The sequence below is a fragment of the Megalopta genalis genome, chromosome 17 (assembly GCF_051020955.1).
Source record: "Megalopta genalis isolate 19385.01 chromosome 17, iyMegGena1_principal, whole genome shotgun sequence".
NCBI lineage: Eukaryota > Metazoa > Arthropoda > Insecta > Hymenoptera > Halictidae > Megalopta > Megalopta genalis.
In genome coordinates, this window is record NC_135029.1 from 602,103 (window position 1) to 614,763 (window position 12,661).

At 43.4% G+C, this 12,661-nt stretch overlaps 1 protein-coding gene across 2 annotated transcripts in view; it reads left to right on the plus strand.

Moving 5' to 3' along the window:
* Sema5c (Semaphorin 5c) overlaps nt 1-12,661 on the plus strand; it is a 34,345-nt gene that overhangs the window by 20,580 nt on the left and 1,104 nt on the right. For both annotated transcript variants that reach the window (XM_033486745.2, XM_076527098.1), the window contains exons 6-12: nt 1,087-1,186; nt 1,285-1,484; nt 1,716-2,201; nt 4,090-4,396; nt 6,005-6,374; nt 7,719-8,140; nt 9,995-10,424. In XM_033486745.2, the coding sequence (XP_033342636.2) occupies nt 1,087-1,186; nt 1,285-1,484; nt 1,716-2,201; nt 4,090-4,396; nt 6,005-6,374; nt 7,719-8,140; nt 9,995-10,424 (2,315 nt within the window). The remainder of the gene's footprint in view (nt 1-1,086; nt 1,187-1,284; nt 1,485-1,715; nt 2,202-4,089; nt 4,397-6,004; nt 6,375-7,718; nt 8,141-9,994; nt 10,425-12,661) is intronic.

Sequence of the window (12,661 nt, forward strand, 5' to 3'; positions counted from 1 at the left end):
TTTCGAGAAGATTTACTTGTATTTGTTATCTCAGGATACTGATATTTTTCTCAGTATAAATAATTTCGTATAAACATTAAAAAATCACCACTTTTCATTACGGTAAAGTGACTTCAGCCACTTTCAAAATAAATAGTTTAGAAAAATGACTGACATATATTAATTTTGTCCGACGTATTTTACCGAAGTGATGTTTTGAAAGGGCAGTGATTTACTAAAATTGTTGAATAAATTACATATATAATAATAATTTATACCATGAACATATTTAATATAAAGGTTTGATTTAAGTATTTTTTATTTTAATATTCATAAAATACAAAAATAGTTAGTACATTTTGAACCCAAGTATAAGTAATTTATATGAAAATACATCGGTTCAATTTAATTTTCGTCATCAATAGGAGTGATTAAGTCCTCGGAAATCGTGTTTTGTTTCAAATTTTTTAAATAACTGTGGTATATTGGGGGTATATGATTAAGCAAGTTCATCATGTCTTTGTATTTTGCTGAAGAAACAGGACGAGATTCAGCGTATAACGGATCCATTTCTATTTGTGAATAACGCCTAGGTCTTCCTCTTTTTGGTGACAAATCCAAAGTTAGAAATTCATCTTTTTCATCTAAAGTTAGTTTATAAAACATTTTATAGCCATCTGCTGGCGGATCTGGAGGTAGCCGCCACATCACTATGATATAATTTACAAAACTGCACTATTCTTTCGCACTTATAAAAATAAGTCCAGTGATCACAACTTTTGTAAAAATACTGAAAATAATTCAAAACAATACTTCACACACACTTATCACACGTTTCTATTTCTTTTACACTAAGCCCTGCAATTAATTTCCCGAGTACAGCGACTTACGCCACTTTCAAAATAAACATGTTTGTCATACCGTTAATTAGCAAAACTTCTCTCGAACAAATCTCAATAGTTCTCAACTTACTGAATGAAAATTTTTTTAAAATGAAAAGATACCGTTCAATTGTAATTAGTGTTACCATTAATTCGATTTTTTTTGAAAAAGTGACTTATGCCACTTTCAAAATAAACGGCTCATTTATGCGTTGCCTTTGCGTAGGTGGTTGAACGATCCGCAGTTCGTCGGCAGCTTCGAGACCGAGGACCATGTCTACTTCCTGTTTCGCGAATCCGCCGTCGAGTACATAAACTGCGGCAAGGTAATCATATTATACATACTTTCCCCGTCCGCTCTTCTTTTCCCGCAACCAGTTTCTTCGTTCGTTGACACAGCGGGGCTCTCTGTTCTTTTTTCCAGAAAATCTATTCGAGAATCGCGAGAGTCTGCAAGAACGACCGCGGCGGACAGATCATGATGAAAGAGGTTTGGACGACCTTCGGCAAGGCGCGACTCAACTGTTCGCTGCCCGGCGAGTTTCCGTTTTACTACGACGAGATCCAAGGCGCCGTTTATCACGCGGAAGAGGGCATCGTTTACGCGACATTTACCACGCCCATGTAAGTAACGCGCATCCATCTCATCCAACTCACCTCGAGTTACCGATTTCGCTCAATCCGTTCGCGATTTTCCATGTCTGCGCTCTCGATTCCGAAGGGGCGACCAGAAAGGTAGGTAGCTGGCCCGTCTCGACGGCGTTCGCGGCGTATTCCGTGTTCGATCCGAGGGAGAAAATAAATGGAGGCGGTGTACACGGCTCCGCTAAACTCTGCGTTGTCGCGTATTTTTAGCAACGGCATCGCGGGCTCGGCGATCTGCGCGTTCAACATGTCCGCGATCACCGCCAGCTTCGAGGGGCCCTTCAAGCACCAGGAGAACTCGGGCGACGCCTGGCACAGGGGCCCGGTCCCTCACCGGTCGCGGCAGCGGTGCGGAATGTCCGCCGACGTGGCGCCCCATCAGATCGTTGACAGCCAGAGATACCAGCTGATGGACGACGCGGTGCAAGCCACGACCCTCGAGCCGCTCCGCGTCGCAACCCTCGAGAGGTTCACGCACATCGCCTTGGACCAGACTCCGACCAAGCTGCACCGTGGCGTTACGGTTCTCTACGTCGCCACCGATGCTGGCCTGATCAAGAAGATCTCGGTGCTACCCAGAACTCGAGAAACCTGCGTCGTCGAGGTCTGGGGCCCGTTGCCGTCTCCACCGTTGACCCTGCAATTCCTCAAGGACACGCAGAGTCTGTACGTCGGCACCGAGATCGGATTGTCGAGGTACGTGCCGCGACGCACTCTGCTCGATACCTTCAAAAAATGGGACAAAAATTATTGCGATTTGAAAATTTGTTCTATAGGCAGGTAACAGGATGCAACGTATCTTATTTACCTTCGTAAATGCACGTACCGTTCCTGTCAAGTAACGACGCAACGTCATTATTGATTTCTACTTTTTCATTCATTGGTAAACCTACGAGGCTTGTTATTAGAGGATCCGATGTTGTGCGAAGCATAACAGTGATTATTTAATTTAATTTAATTTAATTTAATTTAATTTATTCGTTTAATGGTTTAATTCCTCGATATACAGTTAATACGAAATATACATTTACAAACGAATATAAAAAGGAGAAGAACGAATATATAAAATGTATCTGTGAGAACTTTTAACGAAGACTTTTAAACTAATTAAACTTAAACTTAAAATAAAACATCGAACCGTCAAATAACGATTATAGCTTTCAGACAATAGAACCACGTAAACTTTGCTATTGCAGTAATAGGAGTCACGTTAAGTACCACAAGAAAGAATTCATTCGAACAGATTCGAAAGAAGTTGCATGTCAATACTCAAATTGTAGGCTAATTGTAGTCTAAGTCTATTTATTTTAAAATCCAGATATTTCCAAAAGTATTAACGTTTATGCATAAATTTAAAAATATTGGTAACTGATAACATGGTAGTAAATCTTTTTGTGTTTCTAAGGGTTATTGCTTTCTAGAGGCTTTGCAGAAATCAAATTATATGTAACGTAGTAAAATGCAAATATTCAAATAGCAAGCTCGATGTTTTTGGAAGATCGACTTAGGCCACTTGCAAAATAAACGGCTCAGTATCACGAATTTTTTTTCTGTTATCTAACTGATTCTTCAATTATTATAATACTTTGTGTGAAACCACATTTCCAGTTTTTAAACAATTGGGAGCATACTGATTTTAATACAAGGGAGATATAAACAAAATTTAAATAATTTTCAATTTGTTCGATGATTAGTAAAAATAAATGTATAACACTCATCAATTATACGTATTAGACAATAATAAATCAATCTACGTAACAATTTTCTATTTACAAGATGGTCGTTATATTAACCTTTTAGGCACGACGTGCCACTATAGTGGCTTCCGCGGATATCATCTTTTAGAACGACACGCCACTATAGTGGCTTTCGCGGATGTCATCTCTCTGGACGACGCGCCACTATAGTGGCTTGCTCTAGTAGCTCACTCGCTCATCGTTTGAATCAAATAATCGTCTTCATATGCATTGTTTCACACTTCTTTTGTCTTCATATCGATTTACAACAGTCTACAAGGTGTCCCAAAAATGTCTCGGAATCCGGAAATCGCGGGTTCCTTGGATCATTTGAAGCAACTTCTTTCTTTACAAAAATTTTCTCCGAGGCACCGTTAACGAGTCATTAACGAAAAACAGTGACCACTAAGAATCGAGTACGGCTCACGCGAGGCGGCCCAGCCAACCAGCGCGCGAAGCCAAGTTCCGCTCATTGGCTCGATCGCCTCGCACCAGCCGAGCTCGCCTCTTATTGGTCACAGTTTTCCGTTGATAACTCGTCAACAGTGCCTCGGAGAAAATTTTTGTAAAGGAAAAAGTTGCTTCAAATGGCCCGAAGAACCCGTCACTTTCGGATTGCGAGACATTTTTGGGACACCCTGTATATACAGACAGAATATACAGTATCAGACTCTGTACAGTACATATCAGACTCTGCCGTCCAGAGAAACAGCCTCGCGCAGAATTCAGCCGTACCTAAAAGGTTAAGTTTTGTCCCAATTTTCAAAGACAATCGATCACTACGCGAGGCAATCGAATAATACCGGTCGAACACTTTTGAATCGGGCGCTTTTGTTTCTCGTTTGCAGGCTGCCAGCGGTCCAGTGCCATCGACATCGTAGCCGTCAGGCCTGCTTGAACGCTCAAGAGCCTTACTGCGGCTGGAACGAGCTGATGATGAAGTGCGCGTCTGCGCCGAGGCAGAATCATTTGGCGAACCATTGGCATCAGGAGGTGACCAAGTGCCCAGTCCTCACGGATCCCGTGGACGGCGGCTGGAGCGCCTGGAGTTCTTGGTCCGTTTGCCAGCACGGAACCGCGGACCATGGCCGATCGCACGTCCACGGGCATCCGCACGCTCACCCGCACTCGCATTCGCATTCGGAGCACGCAGAGGTAGGTGATCGTGTTGCGAGTAACGATGAACTCGATACTGACATTATTGATGATATTCAGTCAGTTCGATACCAAAGTACTTAATAACAGGCGAAATTTTAGGCACTCGGTACATCTTAGCGATAACGAGACTTCTTATAATGATACCAAACCAATACTGTATTGAATCGAAGTTTTCTTGACACTTTTCGAAACTATCGCTATTCGTTTGATACTTCACGAATGGATCGGTGGTCTTCCCTAACGAAATTGTAAATGCCTGTTTAATACTATGAGATATTAAATACAGAGTGTCCCGAAAGTTACTGAAAATCGAGAAAAGAGGGATTCCTGAGAACATTTGAAGTAACTTTTTCCTTAGCGCAAATGAAATCCGCGGCGTTGTTTACGAGTTATCAATGAAAAATACGGACCAATGAGAGGCGAGCTCGACTGGCGCACGCCGGCCAAGCGAACGAGCCGATGAAGTCGAATTCCGCTTATTGGCTCGGCCGCCTCGCCGCTTATATTTCGATAAGGAAAAAGTTACTTTAAAGTTACTTCAGAAACCCTCCATTTTCGGATTACGAGACAATTTTGGGACACCCTGTATACTCATTTGATGCTTCATCGAATCATGTTAATAGACGGAGTTACGTTTTCATAACTGTAGGATTACGCAGTGTTGATGTCGTTCGCTAGCCGAATGTTGTCGCGAGCGATCGTGGAATATGGAGAAAAAGAATGGGAAGCGTTTCGACCGGATCCCGCTAGAGGACTCATTAGTAAGGATATCTTAGCGATGCCCTGTTTCAGACGCGGGTATGAAATTTGTATATACAGGGTGTCCCAAAAATGTCTCGCAATCCGGAAATGGCGGGTTCCTCGGATCATTCGAAGCAACTTCTTCCTTTACAAAAATGTTCTCCGAGGCACCGTTAACGAGTTATTAACGAAAAACAGTGACCACTAAGAATCGAGTACGGCTGACGCGAGGCGGCCCAGCCAATCAGCGCACGAAGCCCAGTTCCGCTCATTGGCTCGGTCGCCTCGCGCCAGTGAACTCGCCTCTCCGTATTAATAACTCGTTAATGGTGCCCCGGAGAAAATTTTTGTAAAGGAAAAAGTTGCTTTAAATGGCCTGAGGAACCCGCCACTTTCGGATTGCGAGACATTTTTGGGACACCTTGTACATATACAAATTGAGGCAGATCGGTATTTGCGGGAAAGGAGAACTCATCTGGCGGAGATAGCAGGCGGTAGCTCCCCACGTAACTAAACAAAATAGTTGTAAACACGATTAACATAGAAAGAATTCCTATCGAATTTATTGAATCTTACTTCCTCGTGTGTTGTATTAGTATTAATACTTTCGTTCTATGTAAATTGATACTTTCATCAAGGTATACACACAAAAGAGAGCGGGCCGGCACCGGTATTCTTGTAAATGTATCAGTCAGGCATCGATATTTTGGACTAAGTATTGATAACTACGTCTTTGATACAATTCAGTATTGGATCGAAATTTGTCAATTGATATCGACAGATATCGATGCTGTATCAGTCGCAACATTAGTCGCGAGTTTATCGGTTCGTCGAAAACGAATGAATAACGCGGAACGTTCTCAGGTGACGGACAGCTGTCAATGTCAAACCCGAGAGTGCAACAATCCACCGCCGCAACATGGCGGAGCGAGCTGTACGGGCGCCAGAGTCCGCGTGACCAACTGCACCGTGCACGGAGGCTGGACAGCCTGGTCGGCTTGGTCCGCATGCTCCCAGACCTGCGGCTTGGCGATGAGAACTCGTCGACGCTCCTGCACCAATCCTGCTCCCGCTTTCGGTGGTAGGGTCTGTGTCGGCCATGATCACGACGACATCGTCTGCATAGACCTGCCGCCTTGCCCCGCGCCGATCAAGGCCGCGACGCCGTCCCCACAATCCGGTCAGTGGTCGCCGTGGGGGCCCTGGAACTCTTGCTCGCGACCCTGCAACACTGGTAACGATCCAACTTTTTACATATTTATTTAGACAGGTTATGTCAACAACATCGAAAGCATATTAACTTATGATGCATTACGCAGAGTCAGTGACTGGAGTAAACGGTTTTTAAAGACTCATTTTAAGTCCAGGAACACTGAATGCGAATGCGTCAATCTTATCATTATTATTGTTGATGAATGTATACAGGGTGTCCCAAAATTATGTTACTTCCAGGAATTGAGAGTTTCCTGAGGTCATTTGAAGTAACTTTTCCCTTAGCGCAAATGCATCCCGCGGCTTTGTTTATGAATTATTAACCAAAAACAGTGACCAATGAGAAGCGAGCTCTACTAACTAAAACAATTAGCGGAACTGGGCTTCGTCCGCTAGTTGGATCGGCCCTCTCGCACCAGCCGAGCTCATCTCTCATTGATCACTGTTTTTCGTTAATAACTCGTAAACAAAGCCGCGGATTGCATTATCGTTAAAGAAAAGGTTACTTCAAATGTCCTCAGGAATCTCTCATTTCCCGGAAGTAAACGTAATTATAGGACACTCTGTATGACTTGTAAAACGGGTCAGTCGAACGCCAAATCTCGACGAGTGCCGTGAGGCAAAGCGAGATGGAGCATTAACCTTTTAGGTACGGCTGAATTCTGCGCGAGGCTGTTTCTCTGGACGGCAGAGTCTGATATGTACCGTACAGAGTCTGATACTGTATATTCTGTCTGTATATACAGGGTGTCCCAAAAATGTCTCCCAATCCGAAAGTGGCGGGTTCCTCAGGCCATTCGAAGCAACTTTTTCCTTTACAAAAGTTTTCTCCGAGGCACCATTAACGAGTTATTAACGAAAAACAGTGACCAATGAGAGGCGAGCTCTGCTGGCGCGAGGCGATCGAGCCAATGAGCGGAACTGGGCTTCGTGCGCCGGTTGGCTGGGCCGCCTCGCGTCAGCCGTACTCGATTCTTATTGGTCACTGTTTTTCGTTAATAACTCGTTAACGGTGCCTCGGAGAACATTTTTGTAAAGAAAGAAGTTGCTTCAAATGATCCGAGGAACCCGCCATTTCCGGATTGCGAGACATTTTTGGGACACCCTGTAGACTGTTGAAAATCGATGTGAAGACAAAAGAAGTGTGAAACAATGCATATGAAGACGATTATTTGGTTCAAACGATGAGCGAGTGAGCTACTAGATCAAGCCACTATAGTGGCGCGTCGTCCAGAGAGACGACATCCGCGAAAGCCACTATAGTGGCGTGTCGTTCTGAAAGATGACATCCGCGGAAGCCACTATAGTGGCGTGTCGTGCCTAAAAGGTTAAGCTTTACGAGCCACGTTCCGTTTTTTCCCCGCAGGAATTCGAGTGCGCCGTAGAACGTGCGAGAATCCCTCGATGCGGAAGTCCGGCGTCGTCGAGTGCAACGGATGCGACGTCCAGGTGGAAGAGTGCAACAGCCATCGGTGCGTCGAGACCAAGAGGTATTCCGGTTGGACGCCGTGGCTCGCGGCGAACGCGACCGCCCTTCAGATCGTTGGGAACCTCGGGTACGTCGAGAAACGATTCCGGTTCAGCTGCCGCGCGCAAACCGACGACCCGTCGAGCGTCAGAGTACAGCTCGCCAAAGAGGAGGAGCGTTACTGCAAGAACGATGGTTCCTGCACCAAAGGTAGCCTCGGCCAGAGCGGCTACGGGGATCTCGCGGTGGAAACAGGATGGAGCGAGTGGTCTTCCTGGCGTCTCTGCGACCGGCCTTGCGGCGGTGGTTCGCAACGCAGGGTGCGTACCGTTGTCTCGATTCCAGCATCAAGCCGTGAACCAAACCGCAACACAGAGATTCCTTTGATTAAATACTCGCAAAACGTAAAAGCCGATGCTGCTTGACAATCACAACTACACTGGTATTCTCAACGATGTAAATCACGAGACTGTCGGCTGGCAGAAAGATTGCCAATTTATGCTTTACATACTGGGTGTTTATTTTATCCTGCACATTGAAATAGCTTCGTTATTTTCCGCAGAGATCGAAAGATTTGCTAGGACAACTTTGTTCAGATCGAAACTAAGAATATTATGATTCATGTGTTTTCTTTCTTTCAAGGTTATATTTTTTGAGTAGCGGAGGTCATGGTTATTTTTGCACGTTAATCCCTATTTTTATAACGCAGCACCGTGGTGTGCATCAAGATAAATTCGACGACCTCTGACACTGTGACCTTTAAATGATCTTTAAAAAATAAGAGTTAATGTGCAAAAGATAGCGATGACCTTCAACAGTTGAAGAAAAAAATGATTTTGAAAGAAAGAAAACATGAATCATAATATTCTGAGCTTTGAACTAAAACAAAGTTGTCCTGATACGTTTTTTATATCAGCAAAACTAACGAAGACATTTCAACGCGCAGGATAAAGTAAACACCCTACATAATATTGTACATTATCTCATTGATTGTCCGTATCTACTAGCACAAATTGGTCTCTACGCACCGACATGTGAATTAAGATCGCGAGTTTGTATTCAAGCATCGTTCACGAATTGCTCTCAGCTGTTCATTTTCCATTTATAGCTCGTCTATTTATTAATAATTTCTTTTTCGCGCAGTCGATCTTTGACACACCAGCGTTTATTGTAATTAAGTAATGCACATATAGGGTGTCCCAGCATCGGTGGTACAACCGAGAAGAGGGTAATTCTACGCAAAGAAACGAATCAAAAATAAGGAATACAATTTTTTCATTCGAGGCTTCGTCGTCGAGAAAAACGACTCTGAATATTCAAACATGAGATTTTTTATTTTATTGTTGTCATTCCAAGCAATATCATTCTAATTATGGTCCAGTACATTGGTCGCTCTATCATCTAAGAAAATTCAAGTCGTTTAGAATCCAGTTCTAAAACAGTTATTCCGTTCTAAAAGACGTTCGAATACTTTCGTTACCAACTGTAACTATAGTTTAAAATAGTTTAAATGGGTGGGTCTCGATAGAAGTCCTATGTCACTTATAAATAGTGTTACTCATTTCTGTCTATGAATTTAGAATGGATTTAAATGAAAATAAGACATGTAATTCAGTTAGAAACTTACTTTATCAATGGAGAAAACGTTGGAAAAGCTGAATATTCAAAATCGTTTTTCTCGACAACAACGCCTTAACTGAACAAATTTTATTCTTTATTTTCGATTTGTTTTTTCATCTAGAATCATCCCTTCTCGGCTGTACCACCGATTCCGAGACATCCTGTATAAGGGCTTCTTGCTCATATATTAACACTATGCCGTCCGCAGATCTTAGCTATGATTCTTTTGTTTGACGCCGGCATAATAACTTGGATATTTTAGATTTCAAAAAAAATTTCGAAGATGGCGGTAATATAAATTCCTGAAATTAAGATATGTCATCCAAGAATTTTCGTACTTAATTCTTAGTTAAATAAGCACGAAGCTATAGTTAGTTTGCTGCCTTTTAACACCCAAGAAATACAGTTCAAATGTTATTTCAGTTTTTTGAAATGGCACCAAAGTGGTACCACCGGCATACAACAGATAGCTTTTGCATGGCACCAGCGTGGTGCCACCGGACGGCATAGTGTTAATAACAATAATAATAATAAAATCGATTCACGCGTTGTAGGTCAGACAATGCGAATCCCCGCCTTGCGAGGGTGGTATGTCGCTCCAGACGAAAGCGTGCAACACGCACCCGTGCCGGTCGACGAGTCTCATCGACGACAGCAGCGGGACGGCAGCTGCGATCGCGGAGAGCCAGTGGTCCTCGTGGACCGAGTGGTCCGAATGCTCGGCATCCTGCGGCTCGGGCGTTCGAAGCAGAACCAGGGAGTGTCTCGGCCCGGAAGACTGCGAAGGGCCGCGCCTGGTCCGCGAGACTTGCGAGATGCCCAGCTGCGAATCGCTCTACGGATGGGACACGTGGTCCAGGTGGACTCCGTGCGACGACGATCGCCAACAGCATCGGAAACGCTTGTGCGCCGAGCCCGGGGACGGAGCCTGTTTGGGGCCGAGTCGAGAGACGCGCGACTGTATACCGGATTGCATGGACAACGGTGAGTGTCTCATCGTTTGTCATCTTGTCGCAAATAAACATGATCATACTTTAGCATAGAGATGTTCAAAGGCGGACTTGGTGTTTACGTATAAAATTTTAAATGACTTCGTCTCACCTCCTGAGATACTATCGTGTTCTACATATACTCGATCAATTTGTGTTTAACGATTTATTCTCTCGAGTTCCACGGCACATCTTACTACATATACAAGTGTCTTAATAGAATGGTTATCGCGATAAATAATTCTGGCCACTTGTTAGACTTGGATTATATATGGATATATACTATATATACATGGATTATACAGGGTGTCCCACAATTATTTTAACAGCCGAAAATGAGGGGTAGCTGAGGTCATTTGAAGTAACTTTTTCCTTTGCGAAAATGCAATCCGCGGCTTTGTTTACGAGTTATTAACGAAAAACACTGGCCAATGAGAGGTGACGGTGCGAGAGAGAGAGTCCGCGAGAGAGTACGCAGCACGAGGCTTTGACAGATGGTCGGGACGGACTCGAGCCACGTTCGAAGTATTGAACAAATCACGAAGCGAGAACTTTCCGGATTTTTTTTTTACTACGTGACAGTGATATTTTGAAGAAAAACGCTGTTCACCTTTACTTTAGAATGTCTGAAGAATATTTACTAATTTTTCGGACCCGAAATAATAAGTAATTTAACCGTGACGGCCGTTTTAATTTTCTAGTGTGCATGACACCTTATGTGTACCATATGAAATTTTTATGCAAGGTGTACAGTGAAGATTAACAAAGTTCGTAAATGATATTTTAATTTAAATAATTCCGTGTACGAACAGAATTCAACGAATGATTCGCAAAGCTGATTTAATAATAAATAATCGCGTTAAGGTACGTAAAGGATTTGTTTTTTAGAGAAATATGAAAAATATTATCGATAAGAAACTCACCCATTTAGTTGAGGATGCATTTGCTGACTCGTACGTACTGACCTCGTACAACGAACAGCTGATCCCAGGTCGATGACCGCAACATTCGAGGGATACTGTCGGTGGAACCTTTGGTATGGTTATTTGCGAAGTTCACTTACACTGCACTGTCACCAAACACTGATCAGTTATTTAATCACTGATAATCCGAATCACTTGTGGATATTTAAGAAAGATCACTGAGACTCGTTCGCGGATAATCGTTTATTCGACGCGTTCGTTCGGAAGTCGACGTTTCACTGCCGAAAAATTCAGGCCTTGACTGTGGGTCCTTGTTGTTCTTCGTTCGGCCGTCCGAGGAAATGACACTCGATACCATTTTCTTCGCACGGCCATTAATTACGTTCTAAGAGCGCAGGGTGACAGCGGGTCGGATACAGTTTACGTCTCGGCATATCTTGTTTATTTCATTTGGCGGTACCCTGCGCTTTGAAGAAAATAGTATCGGGTGTTATTTCCTCGGACGGCCGAAAGACGAACGACAAGGGCCCACGGTCGAGGCCTCGATTTTTTGGCAGTGAAACGTCGACTTCCGAACGAACGCGTCGAATAAACGATTATCCGCGAACGAGTCTCAGTGATCTTTCTTAAATATCCACAAGTGATTCGGATTATCAGTGATTAATTAAGTGATCAGTGTTTAGTGACAGTGCAGTGAAAGATCAGCTGTACGTTGTACAAGGTCAGTGCCCTTCGACATCATGAATTTCAGCCAGCAAATGCATCCTCAACTAAATGGGTGAGTTTCTTACTGATAATATTTTTCATATCTCTCTAATAAACAAATCCTTTACGTCCCTTATTTATTATTAAATCAGCTTTGCAAATCATTCGTTAATCTTCACTGTACACCTTGCATAAAAATTTCATATGGTACACACGAGGTGTCTTGCACACCAGAAAATTAAAACAGCTGTCACGGTTAAACTTCATATTATTTCGGGTCCGAAAAATTAGTAAATATTCTGCAGACGTTCTAAAGTAAAGGTGAACAGCGTTTTTCTTAAAAATATCACTGTTATGTAGTTAAAAAAATCCGGAAAGTTCTCGCTTCGAGACTTGTTCAATACTTCGAACGCGGATCGAGTCCGTCCCGACCTTCTGTCAAAGCCTCGTGTTGCGGACTCTCTCGCGGACCCTCTCCCTCGCACCGTCACCTCTCATTGGCCAGTGTTTTTCGTTAATAACTCGTAAACAAAGCCTCAGATTGCAAATTCGCAAAGGAAAAAGTTACTTCAAATGACCTCAGCTACCCCTCATTTTCGGCTGT